The 21,289-nt window shown below is 38.4% G+C and overlaps 1 protein-coding gene across 1 annotated transcript in view; it reads left to right on the top strand.

Annotated features, from left to right (window-relative positions):
- LOC140240758 (transforming growth factor beta receptor type 3-like) overlaps positions 1 to 21,289 on the top strand; it is a 66,271-nt gene that overhangs the window by 12,508 nt on the left and 32,474 nt on the right. The window contains exons 3-5 of the mRNA XM_072320529.1: positions 6,365 to 6,542; positions 9,065 to 9,378; positions 11,523 to 11,700. Of these exons, the coding sequence (XP_072176630.1) occupies positions 6,365 to 6,542; positions 9,065 to 9,378; positions 11,523 to 11,700 (670 nt within the window). The remainder of the gene's footprint in view (positions 1 to 6,364; positions 6,543 to 9,064; positions 9,379 to 11,522; positions 11,701 to 21,289) is intronic.

Below are 21,289 nucleotides of genomic sequence, written 5' to 3'. Positions count from 1 at the left end.
TGCAAAAGTTATGAATTTTTAAAGTTTTGGTGTTGGAACCGCTGGATGAAGAGACTACTAGAGCTTATGACGTATGAGTGGACAACAATATAAAGAAAATATAAAGAAAATTCCACAAAAAATCATTTTTCATGAAAATGACAAATTCCATCAACTTGATACTGACATATGTTAAGGGTAGCAATTATTCCCCCTGCTTTGTGAAAGCGGCTAGTCAAGTGCTCTTTCATAATGCTAGAAAAGTGAATTTCTGTTGAATTTTCTTTATAGTTTCTTTGTATTGTTGTCCACTCATACGTCATAACCTCTAGTAGTCTCCTCATCCAGCGGTTCCAACACCGAAACTTTAAAAATTCATAACTTTTGCATCGATTGTCCGATTTTCTTCAAACTTTCACTGATGTGTTCTACTAATGTTGCTGCTTTCACTCAATCCACATTACTCTTTGGGTTTGCGTTCCCTTTAAGTAATTTTACCCATCAACTTCTCAGAAGGTCCTGGACACAAACTGGTCTCAAATAACCCTATAAGGGACCAAAAAAGGACAAGTTCACCTCAATAGACACGAGGGTTGAGTAAATACAGCAATATTTAGTAAAACACATCAGTGAGAGTTTGAGGAAAATAAGGCAATCTGTTCCAGAGTTATGAATTTTTGAAGTTTCTGCTCAGTCAAAGCTGAATGAGAAGACTTCTATAGCTTGTGATGTCACACGTGTACAAGGATATAGAGAAAGTATCAAGAAAATTCAACATATTTTCACTTTTCTTGCATAACAAAAGAACACTTGACTTCTCTCTTTTGGAAGGCAGGGTGAATAATATTGCCCTAACATACATCAGCAGCAAGTTGAAGAAATGTGCACTTTTTTCAAAAAGTAAAGTTTTAAGAAATTCACTTATATTTTCTTTATATCGTTGTATGCATGTGACATCATACACTGTCGTAGTCGTCTCATCCAGCAGTGATTGCATAGATACTTAAAAAAAAACAACATAACTTTTGAATGGATTGTCCAATTTCCCAAACTTTCAATGATGTGTTCTACTAATGTTGTTGCATTCACTCAATCCACATGTATATGAAGGTGGACTTGCCCTTTAAGAAACCATTTTCTTTTCCTTGAAATTCCAGTACTTAAAGCCAAATTCTAAGATAAAACATAATAACAAAACAAGGTAAACACGTCATCAAAATTATATTGAGATAGAACTACAAATCTTTTTTTTTTTTGATCTTTCCCTTTCCAGTCCTGGGGACTTGTTCCTCTGTTCACTGTAGTTGTCAGATAACTTCAATAATCTTAAAAAATACAATGTCATAAACAGTTGGTTCAAATTGGAAAATGTAATAATTATTGTCATATTAAAAAAAAAAATCACATAATTTTGTTTGTGATTACCACGTTGTACATGGAAAAACAACAACTAAGATTTCAAGTTGTGCACCAGCTATAGGCATGTGGCCTTTTTGTGGAGTTTGATTATTTTATGATTTTTTAAGATTGTGGACTAGGGCATGCATGAACTGCCACATGTATCACTTTGGTATCAAGGGAATTCTGGTGAGCTAGGTATATCTACAAAAGTCACTTCTATTGTGGTGATTTTGTAGATATTAAATGTATTTGAAAATGTTAATAGATAGTGAAAAGGAACTGAAGTCTTGCCTTTCACTATCACATAACAATATGGTGTTAACAAACAATGTCACCTCCGAAACACAAGAAAAAGCAACCTACATGGAAAGCTGTGATTGGTAAATCTTCACAACTAAATTGCTTAAATTGGAAATCAAGCTTCTAAGATGAAAGCATCTATATGTTTACTTAACTAAAGCAGGAGAATTGATCTTGATTACAATATTATATATACAACAGATGGGTGTATTTTGTGCATTCTCTTTGTTAAAAAAGTGAAAAAATGTAAATTTGCCCTAAAACGTACAGTATAGTAATAAAAATAAGAGTGAGAGTGTGTTAGTTGATTTCTCCACTTTGAGACTTATGTTACTGAAATAAATGAAACCATTGGTGTACATGATGTGGTTTCTTTTCAATAGAAATGAGCAAAAACTCTTGTTAACAGTGTTTTGTCACCTCCGAAACAGTAATTCTTAGTTTTTATTAGATCTTTTATTAATCTCTAGAAAATTCTCACTTCCTGTTGCCATATTACTATTTTCATCCAAAAGAGATTCCTGTCAATTGGACAGAATCAAACAAAATTGCTTTGTCTTCGAGAAATTATCAAATATAATACACTTGTTGTTTCGGAGGTGACGATTGTTTCGGAGGTGACAAGTGTTAACGGAAAATTGTAAATTGCTCCGAAATGAAAACAACAGGCTATATTTCTACTACCTTTCTTCAGAGATAATGTGAGGGGATATGTTACATTTTTGTAAATGTAATGTATAACTGATGTCAAGAATAAAAAAATCAAATACATAAATCTGTTGTCTCGGAGGTGACAGAAAAGTTAACGGAAAAGTTGCGTAAATTTATAAACACTCACCAAAAAATAATAAGCTATTTGAATCAAATAATCTTTGGATCGAAGTTAAGTCAGATTGATTACTATTCTGTTTTGATGGAAATTAGCAAAGTTGAATTTTATAATCGTGAGCAAGAGCTAACTCAAAAGAGGGGTTAATTGTTAACGGAAAATGTCACCTCCGAAACATAAAGTTTGGACAATTTCAGTCTTTAAAGAAGACAAAGCAGAATCTGGTAAACATAATAGTTCTTAATGTTGGATACCTGTCTATCACCACAACAACAAAAATACTGAAAAGGAATAAACAATTTGATATGCTAGGTCTGACAAAAAAACCATGTCAGAGTGCATACACCAAAAGTGTTGGATTTCAAGCATGTAAGTGCATGCCACATCTGAAAGAAAAAGAGAGGAAAGTTCATTAAGGTACCCAAGGTAGACACTATGGGTGGTAAGTTTATGAGAAAAAATAATGCATATATGTCAGTGTATAAGAAAGTTATACACCAATAAGTGCCAAAACCGTGTTTTACACCACTGATTGTAAAAATGGCCATATGTACTTTACATTTATTTGGTTAATGGCTATCTTTGCACCTACAATGTACTCTGAAGGATGTCTGATATGCAATCTACATGTATCTGTCTCTCCTATTCAGTTGACCTCAGGGAGAGTGTAAGAACAACATTATTGAGTCATTCTATGATTAAAGGCATAATTTACCATTTGCAGATGAAACAAAAACCCAGCATTGGTGCTTTAAAATAGTTGTAAAATGTGAGTTACGGATAGAAACAACCTCTGTCAAAATTTGAATCCATATAATTGATGTTAAAGTGTTGTTAAATACACAAAATGTGAACAATAGTTATAACAAAAATGTTTCTAGACTAAACCGTGTACAGTTACGGTTTATTGAGAAAAACCCTGATATCTCCTTATATTTTAGGTTTTATTGCAAATATTTCATATAGTACGATGTTTTATGATACAACAGACCTACACATATGCATCAAATGTGATATCTTGAACATTTTGAAATCACTGCTCCCAAAGGTAAACTGGACCTTTAAGAAAGGAAAATAAAGAATCTATTTATTTCTACTTGTATTTTCTTATTTTCATGACAGGCTGTGCAGCTGGTCTTCAAGTAACATTCCTCCTTTTAACATTTTGATATTGGACATTTTCTTAATTCAGTTACCATTTTCATCTTTACCTCTGTGCAAAATGACTTTGTCGAAGAGAATGGGATTCTCTGAGTGTCACTTTAGGTGCAGTACACTGTTCATCATGTATTACAGCCTCAAAAGGGAAATCAAAACAATTGTGCTTGTGGCACTCATCAATTACAACATTACAGGTCTTGAATACTGAAAATTCACTTGAGGTGACAGCAGGTATATTTGTCATTACTAGAGTTGATAGCAAAGGAAAAATCCTACTAGAATACTGGTACTTTATTTTCATATATGATGTTTAATGTGATATTTCAACTACACTACCCCAGAATGTACAATATGTATGTCATGACTTATCAAGGTCATGGACATGATTTCTGAAAATCCTGTAAAATGAAGACTAGTTCACTTTTGCCATGAACCACAATATCAATACTGGTTCTGTGGTTGGAGTGCTAAAAACACAAATACTCAAACAAATGGTGAATTCATTTTTCTTTTCTATTTTGTGTTTGAAGAGACAGATATGCTCTAAAGACACCTTCATGTATTAAGTCAGGCCATAACTCATACATTGTAGGCCTACTTACTTTGTACCCCACAGCTACACATAATCAACATGCATTGCAATCTGGTACTGTACGAATGGTCAAAATAGGTTACTAGAATTTATCAAAATTGTAAGTTTCAGATCAGTAAAATACTTCAGTGTTTAAAATCTAGAATTACATTTTCTCTTAATATTTGAATGTACAAATGATAATCTTTCCTGTATCAGTATCGACACAAGCATGCTGTACATGATTCGGCACGCCGTACACCGGGGTACCGTTGTAACCCGGAGTACCGCGTTGTATAGCGCCATCTCATGCCCATTATTTATAATGCGTATCCGAACTCAGATACGCCGATTCCGAATTCGGATACGGCAAAGTCGTCGCAATGTGAACTAGCACCATAGGTGTTTTTCGAGGTAATTCCTAGCACCACACCGTTTTGTAAACATCATCTACCGTAACTTTTATTTTCAGAAAAAAAAATAATCACCGAAAGCCCAGAAAATTCACCCCAAAATCAACTGTATTTCTTCAAAATTTGATCATGGGGGCTGCCATCTTTATTATCTTCTATGCGTGCGCGAATGGTCGATAATAAGAGATGAAATGCGAAAGAAAAAGGTTCAATTTAGATAATTGGAATTTATTTCGTAGATTAATAAAATCTTTACGTGGATTTCTAATGTTATCATTAAAAATATTTCATTTAAATGATTTTCTTATTTCATTTTGTATTCATTAATTTACGGGGTAGTAGACTGGCAACTTCGTCTGCAATTGATTATTACACGTACACTGCGCTACGTAATTATAAGCACGAATGCTAGCATTACGCCAGCGCAACGGCCATAGTCATGGCGTCTGCATGCAGTGATGGCCGTGCTAGCAGCGGATACAAGGACCTACTGAAATCTCGCAATAGTATAGTAAACTATACAATAGTATCAAACAGTTAAGATTATAACACACCAGAAAATAATTATCAGTTGCATGCATTAATTGTTGTATAATCACAAATAAGAAAACATTTTTGTGCATAATAATACTAAAAAATATTTTGACACATTTTTTGGTAAGCCAGGGTACAGAGCTGAAAAAAAAAATAATTAATTCAACAAAATGGCGAATTTTCATTTGGTACCCCAGGGTACCAAATATTGCATCGCATACTTATGTTTTAAAATCTATATTTTCTCTTCATATTTGAATACTAATCTTTCCTGTATCAGTATCGACACAAGCATGCTGTACATACATGTATGTACGAGGTAAAGCAAATTTTTTCATCTTTATTTAGTTTCATAAACTTGAAGCCAAGCAATTTTTTTTTTAAAGCCAGCATCTCGGTACGTGTACATATCTACATTCTTCTACGTATCTCTGGTCTACCATGGCTGTCATTTTAATATTTTGTCAATTATGTGAAACTGTCTTCACACATTGTCAAGACATTGTACCATAGGCCTATTAGGAGAACCATGCATTATGATGGAGGCATACCAGTTGCCATAGCGACATTTCTTTTTTTTCCATCCTTTTATTGTGACATTGGAAAAGCAGCTTAGTCATAGGAAATTTTTTCACAAAATTGCAGTCAAAATGAATGTCATTCTAGAGTAAATACCAAGTTCTTTTAAAGTGAATACAAACTTTATAACAAATCAGAGCACTCTCTGGAAGAGTAATTCTAGTGGTGTATCTTAGCTTGTGTCACACAAGTTTCCTCCTCTGGAGATACATCAGTTTGCCAAAAGAATGTAGACTATAAAGGGATGGTATATGTAGTTTTTGGTTGAGATGAGATTCAGATTGTAACTTCTTTGTGAGATAATGAGGAACCTCTTACAAGATATGAAGATCATACAAATCTATTAAGAGGAATTAAAATTTGTTTGATGAAAATTGGTTCTTAAATGACTAAGATATCAACAAAAAAAAAAAAAAAAAAAAAAAAAAACCCATCCTAATAAATGGTGGTATTTTGCCATGCTTTAAAAAGAATCAAATAGTGCCTTCTTGCGTCCATTATGTTGAAAAGCCGTTCTGAATTCACATGGAAATGCAATAGAGTACTGATGTGTGTTTTTTCAAATTCATATTTGTCCCCCATCCTTCATACATGTAGATCCCAGCCAACTCTTCTGTGATCCAGCCAGCCAGCATGGTAGTTCAGCAAGTCACAGAGGAAGATATGCCAGTAGAGGACCAGCTGCTCCTAGAATGGGTAGAATCTCAGCATTCCAAGGTCTGGACATTCACTAGCATTGAGTCTGCTAATGTCATCCGTCTTCAAGTTGGTGATGGTAAAGGTCTATTTCTATCATCTCAGTGCAGTGACTGTATAGTAGACTGTAAGAACTAAATCTTTTGGAGTCATTATTTCCCTCATATGCCACAGTGTAATGTAAAGACATTTTTGATTAAATAAAAATCATTTTGTAATGAGGATGGGGAATGGAGATGTACCTATGTATTATGCTTTGCCTTTAGAATGTGACAAACACATAATAATTCTTGCTATCGCCAATGACGTAAAAAGTACCCGGCTGTTGATTTAAGCATCATTTACGGTGCATTATGGGATAGTCCGGTAGCAAAGTCACTTCCGTTCGTACGTGCGTGATACGTGACTAATGCTATTTACACACGCAACTGACTGTATTCTACGTGTACTTACTGTTTTCTCGACTTGAATTTCAGCTTTAATATGATTTGAAATTTCTCCATTCTTAAGAAATTGCTGTTAATACGACTATGGGTTGTTACTGCGAAGCTGCCATGTGTTGTTCGCACGACAATAAATGAACAAATTCTACAGAAATAGGTCCCTTACTGGCATGCGAGACGTGACGTGGCCGCGTGGGTGAAGTTTGCGGGTGACTCCACAGCGCAGTATGTGCGCGCGTGACTTACTAGTAGTAGTACTTGCTTGGAAGAAATTGCTTCGGAGACAGGATAAGTTCGAGATCACGGTTCGTTCCCGATTGTGTTCGCGACACTTCGGCAGAGAACAAATAAAAAAAGATGTGCATTCCATGACGATATCCAGGTGGGTGAATATTTTCCAGCATATTTTCAGCGTATGAAGAGATGACTGATCAGTGATGTGCACATCGATTGCATGATCAAGCCGTACAATGTACTGCTGTGTGTTAGGTTAACTTGTATGCGTGTGCGGTGGTGCATGCTAATGCAAGGCCGGCCTATAGGGCAATGCGGGGGCTATAGCTACATAAGTGTACGAGTATGACAGGCCTGGCCACTGGCTGGCTCGGGTACAGCCGCCTACTGTACTAGTATCCGTGGTCGGCGCGGCACTATGATGAGGTACACATACACGTACGCGCACGCTAGCGCTGTGCAAAATATGCCCCGCGCCGGAAGTGCCCTAGCCCAGGAAGTGCACTAAATCTTGACGAAAAAGCCACATCCGGGCCCTAGCCCAGGAAATGCACTAAATCTTGACGAAAAAGCCACATCCGGGTACTTTTTACGTCATTGGCGATAGCGAGAATTGCATCTTATGAAGACTCAACCCATGAAGGTGTAGACCTACTTTTACATTTCTCTGTCAATTCTTTCAAACAGGGAAATTTGCTCCAGTTTCACTCGGAAAATAATATGCTCTTTAAGGCCCTGTCACACCTTTCGGGGCAAGCTACATGGGTTTGTTGCATGTAGAGTCTTTCTAGCATGCAGGGTAATTTTCTGCGGTGGACAAGGATTTTGGCAAGTTCCCAAGTGCGCGTGTACAAACTGAAAGTGTGCTACTTACATGTATGTACTACTTGCGTGTATTCCATGTGACTTACGTGCCATGCGCATGGGTGGTGCGCGAGAGCTTCAAAACTGATTTGTGATACGGGCGACACACATCTGTGTGTTAGTTGTGTGTTGCTTATGTGGTGCGGCCGCTACGGACCTCCTACTGGTGTTCTGCATGGACCTCTGCGGACAATCCCCAGAGACTCTTCCGGAATAGGACCCCGTTTACAGTGCGGGGCCGGGCTCGGCCGCGGCTCGGCCGAGGCCGAGCCCGGCCTCAATTGCGCGGCCGAGCCTCGCAATTTTGTCCGTTTACACTGCTGGGCTCGGCCGCGCTTTCGATTCAAACCTTTCATTATTTGGTCGTAGTGGCGCTCTGCTTGTAAACTAAGGCAATTTGGTATTGTCTGGTTTTCTGACCTTTTGCCAACTGAATTCCGTGGCGACAAAGTCGCCGTTCGGGCAAAGGCCTTTGCCGAAGGAAAAAATCCTTTGCAGGACAAAACCACCTTAAACTATACTAGTTTTCGACGTTGAGGGGGTTAATATCCTGAACAGCGAAAGATACAGGCAGAGGGTTTGGAAGCCAGACTAAAACTGGCCGCGCAATTGGCCGCGCATTTGGCCCAGTTTGCGTTTACACCAAGAAAAGGCCGGGCTCGGCCTCCAGAGCGAGGCCAAATGCGAGGCCAATTTTGGCCTCGCATTTGGCCTTTTGCGCGTTTACACTGAAGCGGGGCTGGACTCGGCCGCGGCCGAGCCGCGGCCGAGCCTCGCACTGTAAACGGGGTCTAGGCTTTGATTATGCTCAAGGCCCTGTCACACCTTTCCGGGTAAGCGGTGCTTGTGGCATGTGGGGAACAATTTTTTATTCCCCCGAGGTCCCAGCAGATGGCCAGCACCTGACAGTACCTATTTATTTCCAGGGTTTTGGTATACTCGGTGAGGTAACCCTTTTAACCTTGGCAGTGAATGAGACTTGTCATGTTCTTGGTATGTCTTTGAGATAACAATGCAAGCATTTTTGTCTTGTCTATTCATTCCACACACCTGCCCCAAGACCCCAGTGCACCTGAAGAATGCATCTTGGCGCCAAACTTCAGGCAGCCCCATGTGAGTGCAAGTCAGGTGGAGGCACAACAGATTGGCTTTTGCACCTTTGACTCCAGCCAAGCAAGGTATGAAGTTCATGTTGTTTGGCTTCTCTCAGCAAGAGCAAAGACATCCAAGCAGAGATCCAACGTGGAAGTAAATCTCAAAGCGTCGTCGAGACGTTCAGCAGCAAGGCGGGAGGTTGTCATCATACTGCAAGCAGCTGCAGCGGTCCCATGGAATGTTGTCAGTGAAGCTGATATCGGACATCTCACAATCATGGTAATCTTTGTCATTTCAAATATATAAATAGATGGGGATGAAAACAATTTTTTTTTTCATTCTGTTAAACATGTCTCGCTCTTAACACAGTGTATTACATTTTACACCCAATATTCTGCAAGATTTTTATTTTTGTGAATTTCGCGAGTCAGGTGCTATTCATGAAATTAAAGACACATGAAAATAATAACTCTGATCCCGATATGAATGTGATGCACATGTATACATTACTCCGTTCAGTACAGTACACCACGATCACAAATTTAACCACTCGGGAAATCATCGGGAAGTCCGATTAGCGAAAATTTAGACTCGCCCAATGTATGGTGCATATAGTAATGTAAAGCCTGAAACGTTTCATGAACTGTGATAAGATGGCAATGACAGTGATGATGTTATATTAAGGTACATTTACAGTACTTTGTTCCGAGTTTTTGTCAGTTTTCCTTGCCAAGTTTAATCATAAAAGGCAGGGTGCAGGTCAGGCCTAACCCTAAATATGAGATAGTTGAGATAAAGGGGCAAAGATCCAAAGGCATTTGAGCAAAAACAACAACAACAACAACAAAATAAAAACAACAACAACAGCAGCAACAAAAATCACACTTTGACAGTACTTTGCAATAAATTCTTCCTTTGGTGAAACTTACTAGATGTGCACCTCCTGATGGCATAGGTCAGGTTCAAATGTGGGTTTATTTATACCAAGGTGACCTGTCTAAGGGTTAATGAAAAGTACTAAACTTATTATTCTTGCAATCGATATTAGTAAGAACAACCAATTCATAACTCATACATGTACCATGGATCCTCAGTATAAATTTCTTTTAAATTCTCTTCTTTTTATATAATGAGGACATTTCAGTTGTCACAAGCAGCTTGTTTTATTAGGTTTCCATGTTTAAAGTGTAAGTCAAGTTTCATGATCAGTCAAATCTGGCAAGGGTCAAAAGTGAAAGGGTTATTGAACTTCTGTGAAAGGATCTGTACTAGCATTGATGAGGGATCACCAAAGTTATGCCACAGTTGATTGTCAGGCGGGTACAAGAAATATGCATACACTCAAAAAAGCAAACAAAGAAATAAGGGTAATACACATTTGCTGGTATCATGTAAGGGCAAATTTAACCCTAACTAGGCCGGGGGGGGGGCGCCTCCGAGGCCCCCCTCGACGTTTCGCGCGATGTATCGCTATCGCGAGAAGCTATCGCCACGACGTTTCATGACTTTTTTCTTTCGAGTCTCCCGCATCTTTTGACACCAAATTTGCGATGCCCGGGTGTGTGGTTCCGAAGTTGCGCATAAATATGCACGTGCATGTCAGACCAAAAATTGCTCAAAAACGTGAATTTGTGTATAATTTCAATGCAAACTGTGTTTCCAGGCAAATTTCATAAAAGCAGTATTATTTTGGGGTTTTATTGATTAAATTCAATTAGTAATGCATTTTCTTGTTCGGAAGAATGTCACGGACAAATTTCATCGAAAAAACTATGAAAAACATTAAGTCAAAAAAACAAAGAAATACATAAGAAATTCAAAAAACAATAAAATACTTAAGGAAATTTTTTCTGATTGCGCAATTTTTTTCTGTTACATTTGCTAAGGACACTATTAGAATATTTACACAAAAAATGTGCCTGTTTTGAGCTTTATTTAGTGATTTATACCAAATTGTCTGATTTCATGCATCATTATGCATAAATTAGCATAATTTAGTGTAAATGATAATTTTTGAAAAAATTAACTTCATGGTACTTTAGATTACATCATAGGCAATGCGTGTGCCAATTTTCGTCGCGATCGCGCGGTCGACGGCCGAGATCCGGAGGGGGGGCCTGGGAGGCCCCCCCCGGCTCTATCATCTACCTGAATAGCCCGGCCTAGTTAGGGTTAAGGTGGTGGTGGTGGGGGGGGGGGGGGGGGGGGGAGATGTAGAGTGATACCTGTGGGCTGCCTGTAAAGAGCACCTTAGTTTCAGACTACTTTCAGTTTGCCTAATGTGTTTGCTCCTTGTAGAGTGTCACACTTTCTTTGTGCATTATCCCAAGAAACTTTTATTTTTTTTAATGTACTTTCAATAAAGCACTTGTTACAAAATGTTTTCTTTCATGCTGAGATTTGTGTCATTGTTTTCCCTGTAGAGTCCTCATGATGTCAACACAGATGGGGTAACTTTTCCCAGATATTCAATTGTGAGAGAAAACATCCCAGCAACAGGTGACTCTCTTCTTAGATGGGCTCAAGAGAAGTATGGTGCAGTCGTCTCATTCACGGAGGCCATCCTTGTGAACAGGTTTGACATCACCATTGGAAAAGCAAGTAAGTTTAGAAATTCATGTGATTAAAAATCTTTTACATCAATTTACCTGTCACTTTGATTTTCATAACATTGTACATACAGCATTATACAAATTGTGAATACACTGTAGTTGTCTATTTCACTCTTCAAGACAAAGTTTTTGTGACTTTTCTTGGTCATTTGCTTGTGAGAGTCAGTTTTGGAAGTCAAATTGATGATAACTACAGTCAAACCTGTCTGTAGTGGCCACCCAAGGGAAACAAAAAGAGTTGCCATTATAAATAGGTGGCCACTCTAGACAGGTTATCCGTCTTTTGTGTGCATTACCTATATGTACACGTATCATCATTGTATACATCTATATAGAGTACTTACATTTACGTGTACATGGGTAATTCCATGAAGTTGGGGCACAAAGTGTTACATTTTAGCATAACTCAATACTAATTATGCTATACATATATTCTTTATAGGCTTTACATTTGTATTGAGACCATACATTTTCCTAGAAATTTTGTTTCATTCAGACTCAATTTTGATGAAGTTATTTTAAAAAAAAGGTAACGGTGTCCTGTAGCATCGTGACGTGTCCATGTAGCATCGTGATAGTTAAAATCTGGTCCTAAAAGACAAATTAATGCAATAAGCTTGACCAAAATTTGATATAATATGCATAATTACTAGATTAGTCAGATAGCTAAATATCTTAACTCTCCTTTCCACAGTTTTGCTTTGACAAGCAAATTACACAATTTGTCACTATGCTACACGGTGTCCACCAAATGTAACAAAAAAGGACACCGCGTAGCATCGTGATACATTTTGTAATTTTCTTTTAAAATTAAAACTGTGTACAGGAAATTTGGGATATCTAGCTATTTGACTAATCTAGTAAATATGCATATTGCATCAAATTTTGGTCAAGCTAATTGCCGTAATTTGTCTGTTAGGACCAAATGTTAAAATTTCACGATGCTACATGGACACGTCACGATGCTACAGGACTCCGTTACATATTGTTTAATAACTTCATCAAAATTGAGTCTGAATGGCACAAAATTTCCAGGAAAATGTGTGGCCTCAATGCAAATGTAAAGCCTATAAACAATAAATGTATAGCATAATTAATATTGAGTTATGCTGAAATGTATTTTTCAAATATCACGATGCTACATGGACACTGCCCCAACTTCATGGAATTACCCACATACGTATGCACACATATGTTTCATGCATTGAACAGTGTTTATCAAGTCGTTGCTCAGTAGCATGTGTACAGTCGTGAAGAAAGCTTTACACTAGTGCATTGACTGGCACAGCTACAAAGCAGGAAAACACGCTGAATTATCTACTTTGCTACCACTTCATGTGGGTCTGTGGCCGCTTTAATATTCAAAACAATGTATAACTCTATTCAAAGAGACTATCCCAACCTATCTAAATACTGGCAATAAAGCACACACTCTAGAAAAGTGTGTTTTGAGAAAAGAGGGTTTAAAGCAGAGGGCCAGGCCCTATGTGAGCTCTTAATCTGATGGAGCTGTGCTCTGTGCAAGTAATTGGGACAAAAAAACAAAAACAAGATGTAAAACTTCATAGCAACATTAAAAGGGATTATCAGATTAAGCTGAAATTTATCAAGGTCTGTTAGCACATTCTATCCATTACTAGTGCCAGCTTTCAAGGTTGCAGCATAATCTTTTCAAAAAGTATTAGAGTTGAAAGTGAAGAGTGTGTAAGGGTTTTAAAGAAATAAAAGGGGACTCTTAGCACACTATTCTACACAAAAATTTTTGTAGAAAAACTGTTAAAAACACAACTTCCCCTTTGCTGTACGTATGATCCCAGTCTTTAGAATAATGAAGAAGAAAAATTGCCCTTTCAGAAAATATCAAAAACTCAAGATTGATCAGGTTGACTCGTTTCACCTATATTAAGTCCCCACACAAAATCAGTGCATGCGACTTTTTGTTCGTTTTGTGATGCATGGTCATATATCGTCACTGGGGCGACAAGACCTTGTATCCGAGTTTTTGTTCGTTTTGTGATGCATGGTCATATATCGTCACTGGGGCGACAAGACCTTGTATCCAGTGTCATATCTAGGGAAAACGGCGCCCGGGGCAAGCACGAAAATTGCTCCCCTAATTTCTGAAAAAGTGTTCAACCCCAGCCCCATCCCAGTAGGGACTTTAAAAAAAGTCCACATGATATGCTTTTTCAAGCACTTAAAAGGGGTCTTTTGAGGGTGATTTAAATGTTATAAATTTTGATAAATTTTGGCCAGCGAGTGCAGCGCGCGAGCTGAAAATTTTTGTATTTCAGCTTACAAAACATGGAATTCTTGTCATTTTAAAAAAGATTAAATCTTACAATTCTAATCAAGATATAGTGACATCCTTATAGATAATTTATACCAACAAACTGAAGACTTGAAAAAATACTCTAAATTAGTACAAGCAATTTTCTGAAAAAGTGTTCAACCCCAACCCCATTCCTGTAGGGACTTTAAAAGAAAGTCCACATGATATGCTTTTTCAAGCACTTAAAAGGGGTCTTTTGAGTGTGATTTAAATGTAATAAATTTTGATAAATTTTGGCGAGCAAATTTTGGCGGTCAAAGCACTGTAGTGAATGGCACAGCCTTTCCTTTGACATGCCGTGGTGGCTTCATTTTTGGAGTAAGACAGTAGGGATTTGGACAGGACATCACTTAACCCATTATTTGACCATTAATCCAAGAAAAGCCATTTTCACCGAAATTTCAGATACAAGGTCTTGTCACCCCAGTGATGATATAGACTTAAATGGTATTGTTACCATTGGGACCAATGATTTAAAAAAATGTTCCCACGTTACACATGCTTTGTAGTGCAGGCATGTGGTTTGATGAAGGCTTGGTTTACTCAGTGTTAGAGTGATATGCAAATTGTTTGAAAAATGCAGCAGACACTAACTCTTGTGCGTGGGAAATTGGTATTCCTGTGTATTAATGTGTCAGACTGACAAGCAGTGGCTGTATATTAACTTTGTGCGGTGGATGTGATACAGATAGTTGTGTTATTAGTGTGGTATCTAAGATATCTATTAAGGCGTAACAGATTTATCATCACGAGCGTTCGCCCGCGTCCGGCTAACTATACACAGCCCAGTCGCTGTACATGGTACGTCGCGTGCGTAACAGCGTCTGGTCGGGCTAGCGTCCGGCATGCCTTCTTATCTGTTAAGTAGCCAGCTTGGCTCGAGCTTGGCATGCGCCCATGCCGTCCGCGTTCGGGAACGCCAGCTTAAAAGTCTTTTGTTTAGTGACTTTGTTTCGAACACAATAGCGTCAACTTCACTGCACCCAATCGACCACGAAGCCATCGCTCCATGTAGCCAGCGTTCGGGAACGCCCGGATTAAGTCTTCCCTTTGTCTTTTCATGGAAGCTTAAAAAACAGACAAATTAGCAAACAAATGAAACCACCAAAGGCATCGCACTATTACGCGTTAGTAACGCTGTGATTACCTTAATTTGCGTCGACGAGAGGCGTAATCAAAAAGTATATCCGAAAGAGTAATTAATTCCCCTTACTCAGGGCTGCCAACTCTCACGCAATCAGCGTGAGACTCACGCAATTCAACCAATTTTGACTGTCTCACTCTGATAAACGAAATCTCACGCTAAACCCCCAAAATGGAATGTAAAAAAAAAATAAATATATCTCTAAATTCTCTGATATTCCGAATATCGATATGCCCAAGCCCAAAGTTTCGAGATTTTCCCGCGCGGGTGTAAAGCTTAACCAATAATAATCGTTTTCGGTTCGCGCGCAAAGACGAGCTATTGGATTACGATTGGTTTCTACCATACCATGTGAGCGTAGCTTGTACTTATGGCAAATTACAGTATGTATAGCAATGACGTGTGCTTTACATCGCTTGACGTACTGTGTACATACTAGTAGTACGTACGTTCGTACGGCCGCACAGCAGGCCGCCATGCGCTAGCCAGGAGGTCGCTCCGCTCCCTCGTGCAGTGTCTCACGCCAAACTCTCACTCAAGGTTGGCAGCCCTGCCTTACATGAGCGTGAGACCACTCTTGTAAGCAGCTTCTCAGGTGAAGCAAAATGTGTGTAATGAAGTGACAAGTGTATTAAGAAAAACATTCACAATAGCTAGGTAGATTGACGGAAACTTGACACCCATGGCCGTGCCTGCCAGCCAGGCAACAGGCTGGTGGAAATTTCCAGGAACTTCAAAGCAGGTTTGCCGCCAGGCAAAACCGCAGGGTAAAGGAATTTGCGTACGCGCTGAATGGGTCGTAAACATCGTGTCAATTGCATGGGGCCTGGGAACAGGGGCTATGTATAGTAACCCTGTGCTGTATAATACGAGCATGCTGATGGAGACACGTGCTGGAGTTGGCGAGAGCTAGCTGATGAGAGCTGCCTGCCTGAAACCAGGGAGGTGCATACACATCTGGCTCTGCTGAAACTGTGGAGCTATAGTGCAGTAAAGTCGACACGATAAAAAAGTCCCGATTTTTGCCTTTGTTATTCCTTGAAAATTTATTCGTCTTAGTCGACATTTAGAAGTCGACAACTCGCGTAAGTCGACCTGATTTTTTAGTGCCAACTGAGCTGAAATACGTGTTTATTCCCTCGTCTAAGTCGACATATTTTTTTTCGCTCAAAATCTTATCGCCATTCTCTGAAAAAGAATTGTTTTCCCGCGAGTCGGTAATTCGCTAGTGTACGGCGTGGTAGCGTTCGCGCCATGCGTCCATTGTCTTGTACGCCAGAAATGAAAGGGCATACATTCATTTACATTCTTTGGAGAATTACATGTAGTTGCCTACCCAAAGCAGTTCACTTTCCCCCTTTTCTCCTGCTCGTTATTCTCAAAACGCACAAACTGTGTACACATAAAGGTCCTAGTAGAAAATCATTATCAGAACATGATACCCGTGTAGGTGTTTCTGTTTAACCGAATATTCTAACGTTAATTATTCCGAAGCGTTAATAGAAACCTGGGCCCGTTTTTAGAAAAGTAATCAAATGCAACTACAGGGCTGCCAACTCTCACGCATTGAGCGTGAGACTCACGCATTTTGGTCCTTTCTCACGCTAAAACTTTATTTCATTTGCATGCATTTCTATTGATCTCACTCATTTTGACTCCTAAATTATAGCATTGGCCTATGGGAGTCTCACTCTCAACTAGTTTCCAGTGTTGGCAGCCCTGCAACTACATGTAATTAAATGCAACTGAAAATTAAATGCAGGTGTATCAAATCACGAGCAACTTTGCACATAAACGCAAGTGCGTTGCTGAAAAGGCTTGCGTTTGATAAACATATGAAACTAGAAAATAGTTGTACAAACCTGAAACTCAATTGCGTTGAAACGCAACTCTTAAAGTCAATGAAGTCCATCAAATCACGCGCAATGCTGTATTCAAACGCAAGAGCGTTGCAGGGAAAACTTGTGGTTTTCGTAAGAAACTAGAAACTGTGGTTAAAAGCATCTCTTAACATCTACGGAGGTGCGTTATTGTTGAAAAGTCTTGCATTATTTTGTTTGTTTTTTTTCGTACGCAAAATCAAAAATTAAACGCAGCTCTGAAAATCAAATGCAATTGCAAGTCCTTGTGATCACGCGGAACGTTGAATAGACTTGCGTTTGATAATCGTACGAAACTTGAAAATTGTAGGGAACTTCTTTAAAACTCAGTTGCGTTTCAACGCGATTCTATAAATCAAATGCAAGTCCATCAAATCACACGCGACGCTGTATTTAAACGCAAGAGCATTGCCGAGAAGACATGCAGTTTTTGTACGAAATTATAAGAAACTGCGTTTAAACGCATCTCTAAACATCTACGGAAGTGAGTTATTGTTGAAAAGACCTGTATTATTTTTTACTTCGTACGCAAAATTAAAAATTAAACGCAACCCCAAAAATCAAATGCAAGTCCATCAAATCACACGGAACGCTGAAAAGACTTGCGTTTGATAATCATCCGACACTAGAAAATTGTATAGAAACTTAAACTCAATTGCGTTTAAACGCAATTCTAAAAGTCAAATGCAAGTCCATCAAATCACAAGCAACGCTGTATTTAAAACGCAAGAGCGTTGCAGAAAAGACTTGCGGTTTCTGTACGAAACTAGAAACTGCGTTTAAACGCATAAAAATCTATACCGAAGCGTGCTATTGTTGAAAAGACTTTAAGAATCATATTTTTTTATTTCGTAACGGAACTTTCGCCGTGACCGAACTTAGTCTGCACTAGCAGGGGAAAGACATCGCAACATTTACACGTTTCAAACTACCGAAACGCATCGTGCTTCACGAAATGTCAGTGAAAAAATAGTAGCAAATTATTGTTAACTGCAGTTCGCTATTCCGAAGGTTTAAATCTCAGTCCAAAGTTAAATAAGTCCGACGATGGAAAGATATTCATCTTTACGAAGGTTAGTAATCCGAAAGATGTCGTTTCCGAATTAACAAATTTTTCTTCTTCTTTTTATTTCAGACTGGGCCGCGCCGTACAGAGCGGTAATGTTGCGAATTGGAGCGCGAGAACAATTCATTTTCAGAGTATGGCAATAGAAATTTAAACAAAACAAAATCACATGGCGACTTAGGGAAGGAAAATCACACATCCTATTTCAACTCAGTCGGCACTGAAAAATTATCTCGACAGAATCATACGAAATCACACGCATATCTTCACAGCAACGCACTTGCATTTAAATCGCAAAGTTGCATGCACTTTGGGGAATATGCGTTTGTTTTTTTCAAATCAAATTTAAAACGTACAGTGTCTAGAAACGGGTCCATGTTTCGGATCCCGCTCTTTCAAAATCTCTCAAGAGATTTGGGTTTTGTGCAATGCCGTTACTAATCCGCGTGTGCTTGTTTCTTTTGGATGCTGCTGACAGGGGAAACTACTGCTCCTGAAAGCTACCAAATTTTTTTCTGTGTTCTGCAATTTTTTGTGAGTGGTTCATCATGTAAACATTGTTGGGACTATTGCCATCCACCAGGAGACACATCATGATATTCTTTTGCTGTGACTGGCCCTAGTTGGGCAGTAACTTCTTGTGCCATTCTGGACCACAAATATCAGAAACAGTGCCTCAGTCCCACATGTTCACTATTTACGCTGTGTGTTGGAGTGTTCTTTGATGGCTTGGGATTCTGTACCAACACTTGCTCCACGCTTTGGCTTTTGAGGTGTCAATACAAGCAACCTCTGGTGGCATCTCATTGAGCTTGATTACCTGCTAATCCCCAGACAATAGACGACCATTTCCATTCAGGACAGTCTTTGTGTCTTCCCACCATGTCATCTGGTGCCTCCTCTGTAAAGACCAGGTCTCAGTCAATAGACCGGAATGACTCCGCCCTTGTGCAAGAAGTCATAAAAGACATACTTCAAAGCAAGAGTTTCCTCTCTTTGGTGGAGGGAACAATCGCCAAGCGGGTCAAAGCCATGGAGGAGACTATAGAAAAACAGCAGGCACTGATCATGGAGCTGGAAGTCAGCAATAATGAGAAATCCAGGCAGATCAGCGACCTCCAAAGGGACCTCAGCAAGCACAATGACAGGCTTCATGCCATCAACTTGAAAATAGATGCCCAGGAACAATACTCGCGGAGAAATTGTCTCAGGCTCTTTGGTTGCCCGGAAAAACCAGGGGAAAACACCGACATCACTGTGCTGAAAGTGGCTAGCGAGCATCTTCAAGTTGATCTGAAGTTGGACGACATCGAGCGCTCTCACAGGGTTGGTATCAGAAAGGAACATCCCAACAAGGACAGTCCAAGAGGCATTATCATCAAATTCAAGTCATACAGAAAGCGACAAGAGTTCATCTCAAAGCGACGTAAACTGAAAGGTCAGAAAATGGCAATTGTCGAGGACCTCACCGCCCGAAATCAAAAGTTGTTGAATGACACTCGGTCAAACGCAAAAGTGGACAAGGCGTGGAGCAAGGACGGACGTGTGTATGCACTGCTGAAAGGAAAAGACAGTCAAACAAAAGTGATCCGTAACAATGATGACCTCAAAAAGTTGTAATTTATGATGTCGCTAATATCTCAAAATTAATGTGAAATTCCTGGTGGATTTTGTCCCCCACCCAAGTGTAGGAAAGCAGGTTGATTCACTTGACTCACTTGTAACCTGTTCTCTCATTTCTTTTTCTCATTTTGATTTTATGTACTTTCTTTTTTGGTTTATCAAAAAGCCTGCTTATGTTCTTTACTCTGTGAAAACCATTGTTTATCTGTTTTTCCACAGTTTGTATTGATCTTTGTGTAGCCAAAGTTTTTACTATGTTGTGTTTGTGTATCATTAATACGAATGTAATGTTTTGTGTATCTGGAAGGAGATCAACATATGTTTTACTATCTCAGGCATGTTGGTACCATGTGACAAAATTTCTATATTGTAATAATTGCACAGATTTAGGAATTCCATCAATTGAATCCTACTTTTCGTATATTTCTAATGAGTGAAACTATACAAGATATAGATCCTGATGAGAACATTTTGAATTCTTGCTATTCTTATAATTGTTACACCCCAAGTAAGTTCAATGCTCATTTTAAACATACTGCTGCTTTTAGTTTGATACATTTCAATGCTCGAAGTCTCCAAAGAAATTTTGAGGAAATTACAAACTTTTTGTGTTTACTAAAGCATTCCTTCTCCATAATTGCCATAACAGAAACTTGGATTTCTGGCACTCCATGTATTCCTTTTGATTTAGAAGGATACACTTTTGTCATTTCTAATAGGCATTCTGGGCGAGGGGGTGGGGTAGGTTTATTCATATCAGATGGCATCAGATTTAAGATAAATAATTATGTTGTTCAGACAGAAGAAGAAAAATATTGTTGTGAATATTTATTTGTTGATTTTTGTGTAAATGATGTAAAACATACTGTCGGGGTTATGTATAAAAAGCCTGGTTGCAATAATGATATTTTTCTCAATTTTTATGATAAAGTACTCGATGCAGTTTTACATGAGCGTAAAAATGTGTACATCTTAGGGGATTTTAATATTAATTTACTAAAAGAGTCTTTAGATAATATTGGACGTAATTTCCTTAATCTTAATTCATCATCTGCTTTATTCCCTGTCATTGATTCTCCAAGTCGTATCACTACTGATAGTGCATCACTCATTGACAATATTTTTACAAATGTTATAGATGCTAAAGTTGATTGTGGTTCTTTTGAGGTTGATATCACCGACCATTTACCTATATTCTTACTTACTAGCATGCCATTATCAAAAAATAAGCAAAACATGACAAAAATTACACGTGAGATATCAACTGAAAGTGTTAATATCCTTAATTATGAATTGTATAATGTAGATTGGTCTTTTGTTTATACATCCAATGATGCAAATGAGGCTTATAACAATTTTTTAACTTTGTTTATAAGTTTGTTAGATAAGTATATACCAATTAAGAAAATTGACTTCTGTAAGCAAAAGATAAGGAAGCCATGGATTACTCCAAAACTTTTGAAATATATTAAGCGTAAGAATAAATTGTATAAAATGTTTCTTAATGAAAAAACTTTTTTGAGTGAAATGAAA

The sequence above is a fragment of the Diadema setosum genome, chromosome 17 (assembly GCF_964275005.1).
Source record: "Diadema setosum chromosome 17, eeDiaSeto1, whole genome shotgun sequence".
NCBI classification, from domain to species: Eukaryota; Metazoa; Echinodermata; class Echinoidea; order Diadematoida; family Diadematidae; genus Diadema; species Diadema setosum.
This window is presented reverse-complemented; position numbering and strand designations above follow the sequence as displayed.